Genomic DNA, 22,643 nt, shown 5'->3' on the forward strand with positions numbered 1-22,643 from the left:
ACATATGTACCGATTATTATTTGTAGAACAAAAGTCAAACATTTCCTGATTTTAAACGATCTTTTAACACGGTGTCTGTAGTAAAGTCAAATATCTTGGACATTTTCTTACAGAACAGTTAACAGATGATGATATACCGACGTATGCACGTAGGATGTATGCACAGGAGAACACCCTCGCAGTTCAGTATGTGTTCAGAAGGAGTTAAGATTTCTCTATTTAGAGCGTACTGTACGCCACTCTACACTGCCCACTTGTGGTCAAGCTACAAAAAAGCAAGTATTCAGAAACTTCAAGTAGCGTATAATGATGCCATGAGAATTTTACTCGAAAAGTCTAGAACTGTAGATGGTGCAGTGCAAGTGAAATGTTTGTGGCTGCAAGAGTCAATACTTTTCAAGCTGTTCTCCGGAACTTAATGCATAGATTCATGTGTTGCTTGGATGAGGTCTGTGAATAGCATCGTCGTCAGTATAAATAATCCTGTCAAAAGTTGCACTAGATAGCCTACTCCTCTAGCCTTAGAAGACATTGGCTTAAAAGCCTTTATTCATAACTGTCACAAATGCCTGTCTAACATGTACACTTGGACTGTTTTTTATTGGATGTATATTGTATTCGTTTTTCTATTCTATGGACCCCGAGTCTGAAATAAAAGGCATTCATTCAAACCCTTCGAGTTAAACTTAAACGTTTGGTCTTTCCTCATTTCCCTTTATCATGTTTAAATTGCTGCACAAAGTCAGTCGGTGCAAAAAAAAGTACTCCCAGTCAACCACCATAAAGAAAAACACAATAGATATAGCTAAAATGACAACAAGGAAAGAAATGGCGGGAGTCGTTGCTGTGTTGTCCCAAACCTTTATTGCAGCTCACAGAACAGAACATTTACAGAGAACTGTGACGGTCCAAATCTCCTCCACAGAATCCATATTACCATTTTCATAATAATTTAATCACCTGCAATATGCCTGTAGACCTTTAAAGGCCATGATACACAGTCAACACTGTAACTCTCTCTCTGGAGACGGGCAGCTTCCAGCGACAGAAGAAAAAAAACAAAACAGCACTTTCAAATTGTTTCCTAAGTTCCTTCCCAATTGGCCATGCACTGACCAGTCAATTTACATTAATTTAGTTACCATGACAACAATTCTTGCCGAGACAGTAGACACTTTTGATGTTGTATGACATTCTGTATGTTGGTTAACCCAGTGGTTCCCAAAGTGGGGTCCTTGAGGGAGTTCCAGGGGGTTCCCAGCTAAATGATAGTTTGGACCCTTATGGGTCTGTAACTGTCAAGAGTTAAATTAACTTAGATTGTACCACATAAATTGGGGTCCCAGAGATAGAAATGCCGTTAAACTGGCCGGGCGGCTGTACCTTAATGCATGTCAAACTGGGGGTCCTTGAAATTTAAACGGTTGAAAGTGACTGCTAGAGCCGTACAAATGGGGGCTAATAAATGTCAATTTGGGGGTCCTTGACATGAAAAGGTTTGGGAACCACTGGGCTAACCGCCATCTCCTTTGGAAGTAACATTGCCCATGTGTATCATGGCCCTTTACAGCATGTAAACGACTTCTGTTCAAAGATGAACCTCATTAACAACGAAAAACAACAAGAACAATCACCTGTCTGTACAGGTTGTGGTGTGGTTGATTTGATCTGTCATTTTATTGCTAGTTATGTTGCATTTCTTTCTTCTTACACAACAAAATTAGCACAGCCGCATGGAAAAAAAACAACTGCCTGTTCACAAACAGCACAGTATATGGCTTTGAAAATAAAATAACTTCTTTTAAAGAATTTTCAGAAAAAGAAATATTAATGTTTTCTTCTAAAATGTTTTTTCTTTTCTTCCCGAAACCTTATTTCTTCCTTTAAAAAAACGAAAAAAAAAAAAAATCTAGAAGATTTCTTCTTTGTAAAGGCTGTAATCTGTAAAATTAACAAGGTTTTAAAATTCACATTGACATAGAAAGTAGTTAGGGAGTAGAAAATAGCGACTAGTAGTGTTTTAGAAAAAGGACAGTAATCTTACTTAATAAATCTACTGCACACCACTGGAATGTGTCACATCCATAGAAATAACCATTTGTTGCGTGGGGGACTGGGGGCAATTCAGCTCACTGGGTCAATAACTCCATGACAACAATTCTGCCACCCGAAATCTTATTAGGGGAGATGCAAAATGGCTGCCATACAACAGGGTTATGATGATCAAGAGAAAGCTGCATGTTCAGAATGTATTCTTTTACAACATTCAAAAATAAAAGACCAAGGAACCTTTAAAAGAAAGAAAAAAGGTTCCATATATTCAACTAATAAAACACACAGACTAAACTATCCAACCATGAACTGACCCCAACCCCGTTGTTTGTGTTCTATCCCTTGAAGTAGTTTTGTGTTGCAGAAAATACCTACAGTATCACGACTCTATCGGTGCAGCCCGTCAGGTCCCCCGATAGAACCACACTATAGAGAACATTAGGCCCTTTTGCCCAAAGCCATCTTAGCAGGAAGACCATCGCCTCTCTCCGTTGCCGAACAACGAGGGATTCACGAGGGATCAGGAAACCTCGTGTTTGTCGTGTCCATCGTTAAATTAAGCCAAAGAGGCCCAAGATGATGTTCGTGCTAAGATGTTAGGGCATCTTGGGAGCCTGCTACCATGGAAAAGATTAAAAGCGGAAATCACACACATATATATATATATAAAAAATTAGAATCCACAAAGAGGAAAGGGAACACAAACTATAAAACAAAACACGTCACTGAGTTTCCTTCGGAGAAAGAAGAAAATATGCCTATCCCTTTCTCTTTTTTTTCTCGAGTGGAAAGAACAAGCCAGTGCAGCTTCACCCTCAACGTTAAAACAACCCTGACAACAAAACAACAACAGCAATAGTAAAAAACAGTCCAAGTGGTGAGTTAGCTGTACGTGTATTCATGACCATTTTAGAACTGACCAACGGGATGGTTAAGCGGCAGGCCTACAGTTAACGGTTAACAAGTTATGGCTGGGTTAGAGACAGGATGTTATGCTAAAACTATCTGAGCCATATCGGGACATTTTGTCCATGTTGAACCAGCACCTGCAATAGATCAGAACTGGATGACTTGGGGTTAAAAGGCCATGTTTTCTGGAAGAGTGGGTAATTTTAGCTTGCTTGGTTAGGGCCAGATAGGGCTGCCACGTCAGTCAGTCAGCTAGGCGTGAATACACAAGACTAATATTGCTGGTGTGCTTGAAAAGGGACTTTAAAACCATAGCGGGGACAGTGGTGCACAGGCAATGGCTTCCATTACATCACAGTACAAGTGTGAGAAATCATATCTTACAAAGTCAAAGTATGAAACAAAGTTTAGACATGAAACTTCACGCAGAAAGCTAATTATGTGGCCCTGGTCACTGTTAAAGGAATTAGACAAAACAAGAGTTCTACAGCACACTAAAACAGAGAAGCTTCTAGGACAGTTGGAGAGGTTCTATAGAACTATGGCAGTCAGAGGTACTGAGAAGTATGAGGTCGCAGATGTTAAAAAAAGGAAAAGGATTGAATCTCCAAAACGTCAAAGAGATGAAATCTACAGCTCCTAGAAGGGACTGATTTGTGAAGCGATATGTCTACGAAGCAGCCTCGCACACATTGCTCTCTCATGTACACAAACTGATGGGAAAAGTGGGCAAATGCGTACTGAAGTCTCACAGTCTGCCTTCCCTCTGAATCTACATGCTAGCACATGGCTCCGTCCTTGCAGAGGTTGGAGTCAACATATACCGATAAGTAAATTGCAGTCGCAAGGTATCACACCAGCTTTGCATACTACCTACAACACTGGAACAGAACAAAACAGAACAGGGCTGAACGGATTTCCACTCCAATGTTTCCTAAAGTCATCTCGGCACCAAGAAAATTGTCTCTTCCCTCAACTTCATTACCCAACATCTATAATATGATGTCTGCCTACTAGTGAGTTGCAAACAACAATTCAAAATCATTTCAGCGTCAAGATGGTGTTGGAAACCACGCAGCCCTGAGTGGAACCGGTCTATGAAGTTCTGAGCAGAATGTCTGGGTTTGGAATGGAAGCTCCGGTCGAGTAGCGATTACGAACGCGACGAGAGGACAGTGGAGCAACAAAGCAACATGTTCGCACCTGAATCTAGCTGGTGGTTGCACACAGGAAAAGGAGAGAGGAAACCAGCGTGTTAAAAGGTAACCTCACTGACCCGGGACTTGTAACCTTCTATCTGAAAGAGTTCTACCAGTGGAACTGCCAAAAAAAGGATACCTGCCAGTTGTTTCCGAATACAATGTTCAATAGCCTTACATTGCTTGGCAACAAACTACAATACCAGCTCAGTGAGCAAAGTCTAGAGACTAACATTACCTTGCAACAAAGTTTAGAACTGAGAATAGAGGAGGAACAATTAACTGGAGGCATTTTTAGACATCCCAGGCTGAATCTTTGCAACTCTTTCAGATACAAGTGTCTGGTCTGGTAATGACCACAGAAGTACAGCATATAGAGAGATTCCATGGCCTGAGTATGTGGCGAAAGACAATACATTTCTATACCACCTAAAAAAAGGAATAGCAGAGGGAAAGAAAGTTAGAATGAATTATCCATTTTCAGAAAACTAAAAATATATAAAATCCAAACTAAACTAAAAGAAAAAAAAAAGAAAAAAAAAATGGGGGAGATTTTGAGCAAAAACAAATGATAGGGAAACAAAAGAGGTCATGTTATTCATAAAGCAAACAATCCATCACTCGTACACAAAACGTACACTAGAAAAGAAAGGGTGTGGAAAGGGTGTGTGTGTGTGTGTGTGTGGGGGGGGTGTATTTTTCATGGAGAATGAGTGTGAAAACAGGGGGGGGGGGGGGAGGGGGAGGGAGACGGCTGTCGTCATGACCACTGCCGCTTCACGGGAGGTGGAGGCGCATCGCTCTGAGCTCACTCGGGGGGTGATGGTGCGATGCCGGTCGGTACTTGCTCCGTCACCGCAATGACTGCAGGCTCTACGTTTCTGTTGGAAAACAAACACACACACACACACACGATGATGATGCCGTTTATCTCACCAATTGCCTAAATTAGTTAATATAAAACACAATAATTGCCATTAAAAAGGCATCAGGCTGCATATAGGACCACCACTGCTGGAAGCCACAGAGAATGGCAGATGGCACATTGCATCTCTACACTTCACCACTAGAGGGAGGCAACTGCTTTGGTTTCAGCATATGGCTTCTAACTTTTTGCGTATACAAACTTAACAAGTAATGAATGCATTAACGGACCTCTAATCAGCATTTATTTTGGGTGATGTAGATCTGTGGTTCTCAAAGTGGGGCCCGTGGACGCCCTGGGGAGTTCCAGGGGTCCCCAGCTAAATGATAGTTAGGAACCAAATGGATCCGACCTTATGGGACTATACCTCTGAGTGTACAAATGGAACCAAATGGACCCCAACAGGTCCATTTGTACACTCTTAAGAGTGCAATTAACATTGACTTTACCATATAAATTGGGGTCCCAGTGATAGAAATGCCATTAAGTTGGGGTCCTTGAAATTAAAATGGTTGAGAGTCACCGCTACAGCTGTAAAAAATCTTCTCTTATGGGGGGCCCTGGCATAGCTTTTCAAATGGGGGGTCCGTGGGCTAATTAGAGTCAATTTGGGGGTCCTTGACATGAAACAGCATTGAGAACCACTGCTGTAGATGGCAATATTAAACTGACCAATGTGCCTCAACAGTAGTGCCTCAAGAGCCTCCCCCAACATTCACATTTCATTTCACAGCATAATTGCATGTCTTGTCATTCAAATGCACAGTGTGGTGTTTAAAAGCAAGCAAACAAAAATGTGCCAGTTGGTACTGGTATGTTGCAGTATTCACAATAGTATGCATTCATGTAGTATTCTTTCAACATTGTCTGCAATCTGTGGTAACAATAACGAATAAAATACATACTTAAAAGTATTAAAGTCTATAAAGTAACGCACTTAGTATTTTTAAGTCACCGTGGATTAACATGTTGTTGCAAAAGTTCTATATAAAAGAAATGGACGTTTGTGGAACAAAACTGCCTTCACAAAAGTTCTATATAAAAAAGGGACGTTTGTGGAACAAAACTGCCTTCACAGACAGAGAGCCTTTTCATTGCACTGAATGACACGCATGTTAAAGAAGCACACGTCAGCCTTAGCACACACGTGCTCGGGGCGTGTTTGTGTGCGTGCGTGTGTGTGCGTGCTCGGGGCATGTTAACCACTGACTGCTCCCTGCTGCAGCAGCAAAGTACACGTCGTCAAGACTAGAGCGGGTGGTTCTCAAAGTGGGGTCCAGGGACCCCCACGGGGTCCTTGAGGGAGTTCCAGGAGGTCCCCAGCTAATTGGACCCTTATGTGTCTGTAATTCTGAGAGCGTACAAATGGAACCAAATGGACCAATGATAGTTAGGAACCAAATGGACCATTATGTATCTGTAACTCAGAGTGTACAAATGGAACCAAATAGACCCATTTGGACAGTTAAATGAACATTGATCTAACAATATAAATTAGGGTCCCAGAGATAGATATGCCATTAAATGGAAGTCTGTAGACTAATGCTAACTAATGTTAAACTGGGGACGGGTCAAATGGGGGTCCGTAGGCTAATAAGTGGGGGTCCTTGACACCACTGATATCATTTTTCCAGACAACTGTTTTAGTTTAGAAGACATTTTGTAGAGTCGGCTTCAGGTCTAAATGGGTGCACAGGTACGATGTAGCAGCCAGAGGTCTCAAAGGTGGTGTATCTTATCAGCGATAGCGGTTTCTACAGAACATGGCTAGCAGAACATACAGAGCAGACCAGCAGGTCTTCCCATGCCTGTCTGAACACATGGAAGCCATATGTAATCTAACCCGAGTCTCTGTTTATTCAGCCATCACAAGATAAGATCTTCTACCGCTGAGTAAATGCAGCCAAAGTACGACTGACAATCGGCGACATGTAGACTTTAACAGCTGGCAATCTTTATTGCAAAACGCTGTACTGTACCGACACAGTATTATGTAATATGAAGGTTGTCGAAGCCCCAAAGGCATGACAAAGTAATTAAAAAATGAATATCTGCATGAATTCTAAGTTCTAACCAAGTTGTTGAAGTCGACTCACTACTACCATGTTACGTTAAAACAAATATATATATATTATGTACAAAAACAATAAGTGCACCATCCTGACATTACATTTCACTGCTTTTTCCAAAGGCTTTGATTCATTTCCTCGCCTTCATGAGGAATGAAAATGACTTAAACCAAATGTGGCAACCAAGTCTTTACCCAAGTCTAGTCTATTTAATGAAAAACACGCTTTTCCCAATACCTTATGCATTCAGTTAAAATGTACTAATATCTTATAAAACAATGTAGAACTTTGCTTGTTTTAACAGAGAACAATTACTTAAATTGTCAATGCATAATGTGTTTGGTATTGCCAGCACCAGTGCGAAGCAATGCCTTCATTTTACAATCTGCTCTCTGCAGCATTATAATAATGAAAATATATAATTACCTGTTGGCTCATCCTGAATCTGTTCCTCTGCTTTGCGTGCACACACATCGACAGAAACGCAAACAGAAAATAGAATTAGAAGATGTTTTGCTCAACACCCTCACAAATGAAAGTGAATATATGGGCCATTGTTACAGTTCTATGTGAGTTACCCACCTGCTTCTGGGATCTCCTCTACCTCATCTGCTACAGTTTCTGCTGTGAATGAAGAACAAAAAAAGAAACGGGTTTAAACAACACACCTGCTACACATGCTGCTGAATTTAGGCCATTCTTTTTTCAGTAATCAATATAATTTTGAAATCTATTAACATTATTGATGAACACACATTAAATCATATACACAGTATTACATACATATCTTTGTAGTGGTTCTCAAAGTGAGGTATACAGGGTTCCAAAAGACACTCACAGGTCTGTTAACTCAAAGAGTGTACAAATGGAATCAAATGGACCCTTATGGCTCAAACCAAATGGACCCTTATGGCTCAATTTGACACTGACAATGTAGATAAAACCGGTTCCAGAAACGATTCAAAATGTGATGGAACCGATTGCGGTTCCTCCGGTTGGAGACCCAGCCCTAGAGAGCACATGCCCCCGTTGACAGCCATGGGACTGCAGGGTGGAGAGGTTCCATGTGGAGTGGACTGCTGTGAAAACCTCTATGGGTGCATGATTTATTTTAGAGGATCCCGATTGGCTGCATGCTAGTGCCATTTGCACTGCTTTTTGTGTGTGCGCCATGGAGACTTTTCACTGCCTACAATAGGGTTTTCACAGTGAGTGTACTCGTAGATCCAAGTGACAACAAACTCTCTGCTCTCTGGTATTGTGCAAGAGACAATGTGAAACCGTTGAACCCATTCATGGTGTACCACAGGTTCTTCTTGTTGTTACACGCACTGCTTTGCTACGCTGCCTCTTACCTTCTACTGGCTCCTCCACGGCCTCCTCCTCAACAGCTTCTTCTGAGGGAGCAGCTTCCTCCTCCACTTCTGCGACAGCCTCCTCTACCGCCTCCTCCTCGACTTCTGGTGCAGCCTCCTCTTCAACAGCTTCTTCTGCAGGGGCAGCTTCCTCCTCGGCCAGGGCCTCCTCCTCCTCTGCAGGGGCAGCCTCCTCTACAACCTCCTCCACGGCCTCTTCTGAGGGAGCGTCCTCCTCTACTGCCTCCTCAACGGCTTCTTCTGAAAGGGCAGCCAGTACTTCCACCTCGACCTCCTCGACAGCGGCCTCCTCCTCAACAGCGAGCTCCTCGACAGCCTCTTCCAAAGGAGCGGCCTCCTCGACTGCCTCCTCGACTGCCTCCTCCAAAGGAGCGGCCTCCTCCTCCTCTACGGCCGCCAATGGCTCCTCCACAACCTCTTCCACAGCCTCCTCAACAGCCTCTTCCAAAGGAGCAGCCTCCTCAACCACCTCCTCCTCCTCCTCCGCTGCTGGCGCCTCCTCAACTGCAGCCTGAATGTTGTAGGATATAATAGATGAGACATTCTGTCCATTTCCTCCTTACACCTGCATGGCAGCAAGCGGCCCACTAAACATAGGTTTGTCAAAATGTGCTAAACAGCTTTTCAAGTCATTTGTAATTCAAGTAATTAACAGTGGATTGTGCCTTCTACCTGCACTATTCATATGTTTCATTTGTCATTTTAATGCCAATAGAAAAATCCGTGACATACAGACTACATCTCATTTTAACACGGCAATCCTATAGTATAACTATATTATAGTCCTGATGGTGGTGGTAACGTCACCATTATGCTGATTTTGACCTAATAGAGCGAATCTGGCGATGTTACTTCCGGTTTAACGAACCATGACATCCGGTAGTAGCTTTGGACTGTGCAGCACTATCAGATGTCCGGGATGCTAAGCGATCATCGTTGATTTTAATAACCAAGTCAAATTAAGCTCTAATCAAGCCCAACATATCGCATTTTACGCAGCGATGCACATAAAGACCGCGTGCGCGCCTGCGAGAGAGTGCACGTGCGGATTTCGGCCAGTTTTAGGTAGATTACATCGGCCGTTAGCCAAACAAGCTAAAAGTTACTATAAGCCCCCGATTACAGGGAATTAAATGATTACGTCAATTAAGTCAGTGGCCATAAGGGATTTATTGATTCATTACGTCAAGGGCCATAGGGGGGTTAAGAGCCATTTTGAGGAAGGCTAATGGAGTGTTTCATGAGTAAAAGTGTCAAACAATGTCACCTGATTAATATCTAGTGAAACGGATATAAAAATGTGTGTCTTGTACCTACTGGCTACTAATCAAAAAGCTGTAAGGTCGCCAACATTCATCATTAGTTGTCGTCTTACATTTTCTTAGGTCTTTTTGACCAACGTATGCCCTTGCCATGGTGATGGGAACTCTTGTCAGTTGAGGGATGAGCATTATCCTTACGCCTATTTTTCAAATTGTATGAGCCATCATATGGCTCTTTTGAAGGATGTCTCGACAGTAAATTACTGTATTTCTGTGTACGACACATGGAATTTACAGTTTTGCTAAGTATAACCTTTAATAGCAGTAGTAAAAGGGTACCAGCTCACTGCCATAAGATTCAGTCATCTCTCTTTTACCAATATTAAATGGGATGATATGTCACAAGTTGCAACTGGCTAGCAAGCCATAAGGCCTCATGCACACGTACCAAACACCACCAATCTAGCATTGTTTGGTCGTTTTTGTTTTTTTGGGCCACCACAATGCTTTTCCAATGGGAGTCATATGGTTTGATCAAACATTTGTGTTGCTGGTGGTGTTCTGCCCCTCCCCCTCAAACAAAAATGTTTGGTCAAACCATGTGACTCCCATTGGAAAAGCATTGTAGTGGCCCCAAAAAAACAACCAAACATTTGCTTGATTGGTGTTTGGTACGTGTGAATGAGGCCTATAAGGCTAAGCAACAGATTGAGGGATGACTAGCTACTAAACGCAGCTGCCTGCTACTAGCCAACTACATTGCAAAGCAAAAGCAAACTAAGCAAACCTCTGAAATACAATTAAACTGTGCGTCACTAACTGCATTTCATTTTCACACAAAACCTACTAACCTCAGTAACAAACACACTGTTAAGCCGTAGCCAAATGTCCTCCAGCATTGAGTGCCAGCTGTTGCATAACTTTTTAAAAGAAACCAATTACTACAGGGGAATTGGGGGGGGGGGGGGGGGGGGGGAGACTAATATTTAGACTAAAATGTTAAGGAGGGACTAGTGGACAAGGGATCAAGTTTCATGCTAGGTTTCATGCTGAAAATAGCAGATCTACAAGCTTGTAGATCTGCTATTTTCAACATGCAACCAAAGTGTAAAATCTGCCATTACAACGATATCAAGGCCTGTCAAAGCACATTTTAGTCGACTGTACCTTTACTGTGCCGTTTTCCTTTTTATATTGTCTAATAAAATATTCAATCAATCAATCAAAAGCCTACTAAAGACAAATGCACTCCCTAGGCACGACGCCACCGACAGTACAGTACTCTAGTAGCTAGTCCACCACTAGCTGTGTCATCCATTGAACAATCAGTGGGCCAACATTGAGTTATACAAAAAGGAACACTGCTTGCTAGCTACCTAGCTACCTACCCACCCATCTTGGTTTTTTTTACATGGACACTTGCTCAAGTGGGAACATGATGTAAACGACACCAAACCGACCCACCCACCCATGCATACACTACGATACAATGCTGCGAAGAATACGTGCACGTGAACTAAACAAGGAGGAGCATGTCTACCTTCTGCACGGTGGAAAGCAGGGGCTCGCAACTCACTTTATGATGCTCCAAACTTTATTTAGCGACAGGCAGGCAAAAAGTACAACATTTCGACCTTACGGTCTTTGTCAAGTATATGTGTATATGTATGTTGTCAAGTATGTGTATATGTATGTTGTCAAGTATATGTGTATGCATGTTGTCAAGTATATGTGTATATGTATGTTGTCAAGTATATTCAAATAAAGTTTGGAGCATCATAAAGTGAGTTGCGAAGCCCCTGCTTTTCTTTCCACCGTGCAGAAGGTAGACATGATCCTCCTTGTTAAGTTCGCGTGCACGTATTCTTCGCAGCATTGTTCACCGTTTCTACAGTTTTGGCTCAGCACCAACGGAGGATGTGCGTTACTTTTCGTACCATGTGCACGGTGCCATTTTCATTTTTAAATCACGCATTCGCCATACATTTGATTTGACTGTGCCCTCCGGTTAGTTGACCTGTACAGCAGGGTTCCCCAATAAATTTTCCTCAAGGGCCATATTTTGACTAGCGTACCAGGCTGGGGGCCGAGTCTGCACGCGCGAGGTCGAGGTCTTGCCCTGAAAATTCATTTTCAGGGCAAGACCCCATTTGAAAAGGATGCCCAGTTTGACATGCATAGGCTACTGACCCCCATTTAATGCCATTTATATCTGGGACCCTTAAAAAAAAAGAAAAAACATTAATTTTTTTCTTTTTGAAATTCTTTCATGGGCCACAAGGGGGCCCTCTGTGGGCCGCAAATGGCCCGCGGGCCGCCTATTGGGGAACCCTGCTGTACAGGGTATCCCTCTTCGACAACATTGGTAACATTAACCCATTTAGGACGGGAACGTTGCTTTAGCGTGTAACCACTTTAACAATTATTTTAAAACTTTAGCTGTTGAAAAATAGCAGATCTACAAGCTCATAGCGAGTGCTGCACTATGAGCTTTATCGTGAAAATGTGGCACCGAATCTTTGAATATATATTATTTCACAGCGAAATACAGATAATATTTGGGGTCCTTGACATGAAATAGTTTGCGAAACACTGACATAGAAACATAGGAGTTTTTCAGAAAACTGTCATACAAAGACATTTTGTAGAATCTGGTCTCAGGTCCAAATGCATTAAAGCAGATTATGAATCACACACACCTCCTCCACTGCCTCCTCCACAACCTCCACCTCCTCAATGGCCTCCTCAATGGCCTCCTCAAAGGCCTCCTCAATGGCCTCCTCAATGGCCTCCTCAACGGCCTCCTCAATGGCCTCGGGCTCGGCCACCTCGGCCTCGACCACCTCGGGCTCGGCCTCGACCGCCTCGGGCTCGGCCGCCTCGGGCTCGGCCTCGACCAACTCGGGCTCGGCCACCTCGGGCTCGGCCTCGACCACCTCGGGCTCGGCCTCGATCACCTCAGGCTCGGCCTCCTCCTCCTCGAACACCTCCTCCAGAACCTCGGGCTCCTCCTCAATAATCTGGACATTTATGTGTATGTATATGTACGTTTATTATTATTATTATGGCTGTCAAAATACGTAAAATTGAAAAGTGAAAGTGAAAAAGTGAAAGTGAAATTGAAAAGTGAAATTGAAAAGTGAAATTGAAAAGTGAAAGTGGAAATTAATTATATAAAACTTTTTAACTAAATTAATGCATGCATGATTTGGACATAGATTGAATGGTGATGAATCATGATTAAATTATTTTTTAAAGCTGTAATGGTTTGACAGCCCTATTTTCTTTTTAACTACATAAGAGAGGATGATTTTCATCGATTGATTGATTGATTGATTGATTCCATTCATTCTACAACATGCCATGCTGCGACTGGAGAGTCGGGACGGGCCTCATGCAGAAACACAACCCTGATTGATTGATTGATTTCATTCATTCATTCTACAACATTCCCTCCATGCTGCGACTGGGCACGGGCCTCATGCAGAAAACGGAACCCAGCCCCGCTCGTCTCTACTGACCTCCTCAGGCTCTGGTTCAGGTTCTGGCTCGTCCTCCGGCTCGAGTTCGGGTTCCGCCTCAAGAAGTTCCTCAAGCTCAGGTTCTAGGAGAGAGACAGAGAACATCAGTGGACTGTGAGTAGGGGGGAGAGATGTGAGCGAGGGGGGGGGGGGGTTGAGAGAGACAGAGCTACGTATGTAAGGCAGGGGTGGTACACTTTGAAGATTGAGAGGGCCACTATATTTCCACATATTTGCTACAGTATATTTGAATTGAAATCGTGAATTATATATTATTTTTATTTTATTTCAAATGCATTTAGTTATACTTATGTTAACTGAAGTAATTCCAGCGAGTCATGTTTGGAATTGTAACAGCTGAAATCAGTAATATATCAGTATTCCGATATTAACCTGAGGGCCACATTAAGTGAAGGTGAGGGCCGCACGTGGCCCCCAGTTGCCCATGCATGAAACAAGGAGCAGAATTAAATGGTATGGCAATGGACGCCCATTTGAAAGGATTTTGTGACAGGGACCCCCATAAGAGAACAATAATTTTGTTGGTCAAATGTTTTCCAACAATGATTCTGAAATTCGCAAGAAAAACAGTTTCAAAGTAGTAGATCTACCATCTCACAACGCATGAAAAATAAATAAAACAAGTGTTTTAACTGTTCCTCATTTAGCTGGGAACCTCTTCAAGTATGCTTTATCCCTTTGTTTGGGAATCAGAGGTAAGCTGGATGATGAAAATGTTATTTATTTATACATCATTGTGCTGTAAAAGTCAAAGGGCCCCATGCGGGTCACCAGACTCCAGTTTGAGAACCAGTGCTGTAAAACATTATTGCTGGTTATTACATTTAGTTTTACTTTATTCATATATTAGATGATTTTTAACTGGACGGGACATAAAGGGCAGATGGAACAATATCCATCTGTTGGCATTATTTATGGCCAATTTGTTTTATATTTGCACATGCACGCAGGCACGCACAGTCGCACACAGACACACACCCCTACCTGGCGGCGGTGCAACCTCCTCCTCTTCGAAAGCAGCTTCAATCACTTCCTCAAGCACTGGCTCCGGTTCTAGAGAAGGTTAGGACGAGACAGAGAGGAAGCCAAGGATTTCATATCACAGTAGTGGCAATAATATACTGACACTGTTACCTCTGGAATGTGATCAAACAAAAGGATACTGTGCATGTTGTGTACTAGTAGAGGTGTCTGTTTTGGGGGTGGGTGTAATTTAAAGTTGTGAGATTTTGGCCTGGGCCGGCTTAGCGGTACAGGCACCTTGGCTGGTAATCCAGCATGACAGTGTGTTGCGGGTTTGAGTCCTGACAAACTTTGCTGTGTCTACCTACTGTAAATCTATCAATAAAAGCAAAAAAAGCCCCAGAAATATCTTTAAAAAAAGAATAGTGACTGAGATTTTTCATCTGAAGGGCCTCGGCGGCTGATGGATCGTTACATTTCCACCAAGCTGACATTCAGGACGTCATGGAAACTCTTTTCCACGTCCACGTTTAGACTAACCAATGAGACTTCCGGTTATTTTGGGCTCGTGTTATAACCGCTATATTTTTGCTGAAATATCAATCACTAAGATGTTATTTTATTTGTTTAACCTATTTTGATTATAGGGTTCCTTGAATTGAAATGGGTAAGATGTTGCTAGTTAGTCCAATAATTTAAGCAGAACAGAACAGAACAGAACAAAGCCTGAAAAAGAATATATGTGTGTTGTTTTACAACAGCCAAAAACCTTCTTTTTTTTTGCACGTGCCATATGCTGCACTGTTGCACAATACCTGGTCACTGTTGTACTTTACCTGTCAAAATGTACTCTGCATGTAATATTTAACTAAGGACACCAGATAGCTGCACTATACAGAATGGATAACATATAGCCCCAGCCCCACTAAGTGACCATATGCGTGCACATACTCATGTACTGTATAATGTCTTGGACCGGCTCCGATGATAAGACGACTCATTTGTGGAAAGTAACATTGAATGACAAATAGTCTAGTCCCCGATTATAATACAACCCTGATATTTCCATTTTGAAAGAAAGAAAAAAAACTTAGTCTTATATTCAGACCAATGGGGGGGGGGGGGGGGGGGTGGGTGTGTGTGTGTGTGTGTGTGTGTGTGTGTGTGTGTGTGACTGTGTATATGTTTTTTTACGATAAAAATAAGTTACTTTTTCAGTCACAAAACTTCTGAACCTTTATCTTCAGAAGTCACACGACTGAGGAAATGTTTTGCCAGCTAATATGAGGCAGAGGTTGATGTGTTGTGGAGGGAGGGAGGGGGGGACCCCCATTCACACAAGAATGCATAATATATCTGAGTATATATATGAGTAATATAGAGTATATCTGCATGTGCCCATATACGCTTGCATGTCATGAATATATAATCTGTATTGACATCACATGTACAACTTTCTTTTAACTTGTGCATGTCAGTGTTGATTTTGACAGCAAATTTAGATTTTTAGTCAAGAGTCTCTTGAATAGTTCATCTAGTGTTAGTGACATTTTAGTCACCTAAAATGTGTTAGTGTGTTACACTTGCTGAATAGCCGATCTACAAGCTCACAACGAGTCATACCGTGACGCGTTGTGAGCTTGTAGATGTGCCATTTTCAGCATGCAACGCAAGTGTAAAATGACTTATACTGGATCTCTTGTCCACTGTCCACTAGTCTAGTTTTTATTTGTTGATGAAATTGTCAATATATTTAGTCATCCTAGTTTTGTCAGTGAAAAAAGGTAGTCTCGTCATAGTATTAGTCGACGGAATAAACACTGGTGCACGTACGTACATGTTCATCTGCATGAATGAGTGTCATACCTTCAAATGCAGGTGCTTCGACGGGGATGGCGCTCTCTGGCATGGGAGGTGGCACGACAACGGTGGCCTTCTCTTTGAGTCCTACATGATGGGACGATGCATAGGCGTGTTGGCATGACAACGAAACAGTGAGCGGAATCCACCGTGCCGCCTTGGTGACCAACAAGGCCTGGTGGCACCAAGGAATTACGTGGCTTATGATGATACACGAAAACACTGTACACATTACATTACACATGTAACACTGACGCAACATCCACAGCTAATAATAGCACAGAGAGTGTGTGAGTGTACAGTACGGATGTGCCATTTCCAACTCTTCACGCTTTCCTGATCTTTCCCTGAAGATTATCTTTCTGGTTTAATTCACCAATTAGCCTAATGCTAATTCTACTGCTTTGCTACTGAGAAGAAGTGTCCAACAGATTAACTCTTATCAATTCAGGGAAATCTGAATAGAATGAACAATGAACACCTTTTATAACATGATTTTGTGTATGCAGTGACATTCAATCTATTGAATTGTTCTGTTTCTGTCAATGGAGTGACATTCAATATATTTAATTGTTCTGTTTCTGTCAATGCAGTGACATTCAATATATTTAATTGTTCTGTTTCTGTCACTGCAGTGACATTCAATCTATTGAATTGTTATTTTTCTGTCAATGCAATGACATTCAATATATTTAATTGTTCCGTTTCTGTCAATGCAGCAGTGACATTCAATCTATTTAATTGCCAATGGCAAGACAATTGTGAAGTTCTCAAATGGCACATCTGCACATGTCAGAGTACATGTCAGATCATATTTAAGACACTCATAACAATATATGAAAAAATAAAGGCATTTTTATATAGGTGAAAAAGACATGGGTTTTCTGTTGCTGTTGACTCTTGGAGGTTGCACACCTGCGGTTGTCATGGTTTGATTGGCTAGGGTCTGACTGAATTAACAAATAGAACGATTTGCCTGCCCTGAACACTTTCTTTTTAACCAGATCTGATGGCATGTCCATGTTTAAGCAATTACATGTTCTGATCTTGCTCACATATGGTTATAATTAGAAACTGATTTTATGCTCCTGCTGTGTAAATGCAACCTTTGTTCGACTTGGTTTGGAGCCCTAAAGGCCAATGACAAGGTCTGCTGGACAGAGGTCAGTGAAGATAGAAGAAGTGCAAAGTGGAAAAGAGATCAATTACAGCCTGTACAAGTGTAGTAATGTTAAAAAGGTGCCTGTTTTTCCTTCCCATTAATTTCCCCAAGATCCACCTATTGAAAGTCATACAGTGTTTAATTAATCAAAACATGGCTGTATGCACTCCCCTTTCGCTCGCACCAACACACATTCAATCACACGCAACGCAATTCCCATCGCTTTCAACTTCACAACCTGATGGACCCAGTCAATGTAAATTATCCAACAACACACACACCAACAAAAAACTGGAAAACCAATCACTTTATTGACAATGAAGAAAATGCATTTACAGTGCAGGCAAAATTTCAACCATGAACCACGTCTGACAAAGTTTCAAAAGCAACCAACTCGTCACATCATGTGGAGACATGAACGCTGAACTGTATTCATTCCTTCCGTCTCCTGGTTCATTATTAAACCCCTCCCTCTGTTCCAATCCTTTCTCCTCTCATCCTCCCCTCGGCTGGCTTCTTTCCCCCAACTCATGTTGCTTATTTGAGAGGAAAAAGGGTATGTTTATGTCTGACGGGCGAGGATTGGCTAAAAACATTATGGGCTTCATGCACATGGATGTTTTTCCACCTCATATTAGCCATGGGTGGTGGTTCCCCTTGGCTGGGCTCCACATACGCACACCACACCAGTGTAAAAATGTACCATTACAGGTCTATTTTGACACGGACTCAAATTAAAACCGAAGAGGTTTCAGTGCACTGGGGAAATGTGACTTCCTGTGTGAGGAGTCATTATATAAACTACAGATCGAACTCCCTGCAACTTCATTTCTTGCCCCCTTTGCCCTTTTTTGTTTTCTCTTTGTCAGGCTCTTTCCCTTTACTCCTGTCCTCCTTCTCGGCTTTCTTCCCCTCCCCCTCTCCCTTCTTCTCCTCCTTCTCGCCGCCCTTCTTTGATTTCTTCCCTCCCTCCTCCTCCTCCTGCCCCTTCTCCTCCTCTCCCTTCTTCTTCTTCTCCTCCTCTTCCTCCTCGGCCCTGGCTTTCACCAGAGCTTTCTCCAACTCCTCCTCCCTGGCTTTCACCAGAGCTTTCTCCATCTCCTCCCTCACCATTTTCTCCTCCTCTTCCAGCAACCGGGCGGCTACTCGCTCCTTGGCCTTGGCCGCTATCTCCTCCCTCCTCAGCCCCAGCACCATCTGCGCATCCTCCTTGGCGAGGATCTTCCTGACCTCGGCCAGGGCCATCTTGGCGAGTTTCTTGGCCTCCACGCGTTCGTGGATGACGACTAGCTGCTGCCTCAGGGCCTCTCTGAGCTTCACGCCCGTGTCCCTGATCAGAGTGTTCTCTGAGGTGGACGTATAGGGACAACAGCGGTGGTTTTAGACGGGTTTACAAGTCGTACATCTAGTTATGGGAAGCAGGCCAGGCTGTTATTGTTCGTCGCTAGTCATCCACGGCAGGGAAGGGCAAAGCTTAGTACTGGTATTTCAAGATACCGGGAGGCCTGTTAAAGCCCTGCTGGCTGTTGAGTCAGGTTCAGTGTCAATGGGAGGAAGGCCATGCTACGCTATAGGCTCTGAAGAGCATTAGAGCAATGAGAGCAGGCTACAAAAAAGAAAATCCAGACTAGTTCAGGCCTCGGATCAGTTTGTGTAGATAAGGCTAGACAGAAGTCATGCCATTCTCAACATTAGCTAAGTTTAATCAATTGCTGCCACACAGCAAAGTCCATTAGTACCATATTAACCACGTAAGACACATTTTATACATGGGATATTTTCAAAAAAAACTTTTGAAAATGCTTCCCCAATATAGTCACGCTAGGGTTAAAGTGGTTAAAGTCTCCAGTGTCATGAAACCAAACCCTCATGCCAACAGCACTCCTCAGTCAACCTTGTAAATATGTACGGCAAGATTCATCTCCTACAGTACATTAAAGGCTCGCCAGATATTTTCTCAACATCATTCAACAAGTTAATGTTGACTCGCTCTTATTAGTTGAGCTGTAAAATGTTAAAAACAGCAGTCCACTCAGATGCGTTACCAACGCCACTAATGTGTTTAGAATGGGAAGTATACATATGGTTTACTAAACAAGTGTTAACACTCAATCAGGTATGTCACTACTGTAACAGCACCATCATGACTCTGTTATGTCACTACTGTAACAGCACACAGCTCCATGCATCGTACTGGTACCTTTCTTAGCTCCACTCGTGGCCTCATCTCCTGGTTTCTCATCTAATGTTACACAGAAACAGGACAATGGTGAACCTCACTGGAACTGTCGACCGGCTCGGATGGAATTGCCATGCACTGCACTTCCCAATTAGAATTGCACGCATGCACACATCATTACATTTCTAGCCGCAACAAAACCTTATAAATTACACAAATAAAAAAAGGAGCCTTGGAAGCGAAGTTGCTTGGAAAAAATATATGCAAATCTGGCTTTAAATGTATCCGTGTTGACAAAATAAACAGTTTTTTTTTAGCTAAAGCTCTCTCCAAGCCATCAGAATGTGAAGCCACCTGTAATGGTGTGTCTAACAAGTGTCAAACATAATGACAAATTATTCTTGTTTTCCCTGGCTTTTCTTTACGTATCTCTCAGCTCTCTTATCCTTACTGGCAGCAGCCATGTTGGGTCTTTCCGAGCTCTATGCTGAAGCTGAATTCATTCAAAGATCCATACTTTACCATGACACGCCATCCCACGCCACTATAGGTACAAATAAGTACAAGTGGCCATGGTTGCCTCTCCCCATACCGCAGAAATGTTACGTCCTTAACCCATTTTGACCCGAGATCAGATTCTACAAATGTCTTCTACATCCTGACAGTTTTCTGAAAAATCTACGTTTCCATGCCAGTCGTTCTTCGATTTTTCAAAAATAGCAGACCTACACCAAAAGGGGTTCCTGCCCAAAATGGGTTAAGTTCCTTGGAGCCTTTATTCGCAATGTTTGCATTGCAAGATGTTTTTTAATTGAATTGACGCCCATTTGAATGAGTACCAAGGAGAGTGACATTAACATCACTAATATGGATTGGACTTTGCATTGATCGTGGTCCTGCATGGCATTGAACTCACCATCCCACTTGGTGAGTTCAAGGCAATATCTGTGAACATTGCACGCTTTTGGTCTCCTAAATGTCACACAGACCAAGATGGCTAGTCTTGGTTTCCCCATTATCGTCATGTACTCATTCATGGCAGAAACAACATGGCAGAAAGTACATCAATTCCTAGCTCACAGACTACAATCTAATGCACCTACAGAGGCCTGGTACAGATGCTGCTCTGATGCCAGTCAGATACACAGTACCTCCTCTCTCCTGAAACAGAGACTGATGGCTCTGGACAGACAGACCAACACAAACTACCTCTGGAAGAATGTTTTCTCTGCAACATAACAGCTGAGGTGGGGCTCCGTGACCCAAGCAATTTCATTCCCGATTTCCCATTGGTTTCAATGGAGAGTTTTAGCATCACGAGGCCTAAAGTTGACTCACGGACATACCATCAATGTGGATGGACACTGACCTTATTAGGCATGCTTGCTAAAAAAAATCCCAAGACTGAAAACGATTTTTTGCACTGATCTCATTAAATGACCCCTATGAAATCCTCAGGACTGAAATCCATCCCCAGGACTGAGAACTTTAAGCCCTGAAAAAAGGCAGAGAAGCCATATTTGGTCACCCACATCGCCAGCTTTGGTTTTGCATAAAAGTAGTCTATGCACTTCTATATACCAACGTGTAAATTATTTACTGAAAACAAACGGTATTCTGTATTACTATTTATAATTCATAAGGGCTAAGCTATGTCTGAGCTCCTGTCAACAATGAAAAAAATCTTCTTACACTTTACTATTTTCAACTTTTCGCCGTCTCACCAACACCCTGTGACTAAAGCCAGAAAACCCACAAATGTGTGGAAAAACTTCAGCTGGAAAGATTTGCAGGCTTGTGACTGATACAGTATCACAAGTTTAAATCCCCAGCCCAGACCGACTATACTCTGTGAGTCTGGAGGAAGTTAATGGGCATTATCTGCTCTGCCTTCCACCTGCACTTGCATGCCGTCATCTCTGCAACACTGCGAAATACTGACTGTTAGTTGTACCCAGGATTTGTTTACGTTTTGTTTATCAGGTTATAAATTATATGACACTTTAGAAGTAAAAATAAATCTGCATCTCCAGCCAAATTAAACGATAAGGAATGGGCATGCCACATGCAGGACCACGTGCTCATCAATGCAAAGTCCAATCCATATTAGTGATGTTAATGTCACTCTCCTTCCATGGTACTCATTCAAATGTGTGTCAATTCCATAAAAGAAAACATCTTGCAACCATGCCCATCTCACTTATTGCAAATAAAGTAACACTTCTGCTAAGAGTTCTAAGAGAGTAGTGTGAAGTCAGTGCATTAATTGCCAGTTACAGAATGAGTCCGACTTAACCCATTCTGACCTGAGATCAGATTCTAAAAATGTCTATTACATCCTGACAGTTTCATTATTAACCCATTCTGACCTGAGATTAGATTAGATTCTAAAAGTGTCTTTGATTTTTCAAAAATAGCAGACCTACAAGCTCGTAGCGCGCCACTTGGTGGCGCGCTATGAGCTTGTAGATCTGCTATTTTTAAATAGCTAAAGCATAACATGATGCCAACACCAAAATGGGTGCCCGGTCAGAATGGGTTAATTCTGCGATGTCACATTTTTGACTTATGGTTTAAAGTGTAGGTGTGATGTGACATATTAATCTTCAGTCTTAATAAATGGGCTTTACAATGCCAATAACCACCTGGTGGCACGAGTGTGGCAGAAACCATTAGAGCCGATAAGTGACTGTGCCTTTGACGGCGGTACGGAGACCATTAGCATACAAATCAGTAGATTACAGACGTGCTTCAAACAAACCAGTCTGTTCAGGATGTAGTTTAAGCAAATCCATTCAGAAATAGAAATTTGCATCAGTTCCACACCAAGACAAGAAGAACATTCTGCCATTATCAGTGCAACGCAGAGAAACAGGCGCCTCTCGGAGGTTAATGAGTTTTGTTTTTGTTTTTACGAGTACACCACGGCTACAAAACATTGCTCTGCCAAAACTTGAAGAACAAGAAACAGCTACGCAATGTTTGGTCATTTCAGTCCTGCTATGCTAGGTCTATATTAAGGTATCTTCAGCAACAGAAAAGTACATTTCAATATAAAATGTAAGGCCTTTTTACCAAAGAAAAATGTGATTGTCCTTTTAAAATCAGAAATAGTGTTTAGATTTGATGCACCAGATATTTAGCA

General features: G+C 42.3%; 1 protein-coding gene across 14 annotated transcripts in view; it reads right to left on the reverse strand.

The window, feature by feature from the left end:
* Positions 1-845: 845 nt before the first annotated feature.
* Positions 846-22,643, reverse strand: part of asph (aspartate beta-hydroxylase) — a 43,766-nt gene continuing 21,968 nt past the window's right edge. For 5 of the 14 annotated variants that reach the window (XM_083782486.1, XM_083782474.1, XM_083782478.1 and 2 more), the window contains 8 exons: positions 16,164-16,244; positions 14,319-14,387; positions 13,314-13,396; positions 12,492-12,812; positions 8,510-9,041; positions 7,737-7,778; positions 7,581-7,610; positions 846-5,041 (listed from right to left, as the gene is read on the reverse strand). In XM_083782486.1, the coding sequence (XP_083638612.1) occupies positions 5,034-5,041; positions 7,581-7,610; positions 7,737-7,778; positions 8,510-9,041; positions 12,492-12,812; positions 13,314-13,396; positions 14,319-14,387; positions 16,164-16,244 (1,166 nt within the window). In that variant the 3' untranslated portion in view covers positions 846-5,033. Of the gene's footprint in view, positions 5,042-7,580; positions 7,611-7,736; positions 7,779-8,509; positions 9,042-12,485; positions 12,813-13,313; positions 13,397-14,318; positions 14,388-16,163; positions 16,245-22,643 lie in introns of all 14 variants that reach the window. The other 9 variants (XM_083782483.1, XM_083782484.1, XM_083782476.1 and 6 more) reach the window with 9 other exon arrangements.

Source organism: Protomyctophum parallelum, assembly GCF_964188405.1.
Source record: "Protomyctophum parallelum genome assembly, chromosome: 14".
Taxonomy (NCBI): Eukaryota; Metazoa; Chordata; class Actinopteri; order Myctophiformes; family Myctophidae; genus Protomyctophum; species Protomyctophum parallelum.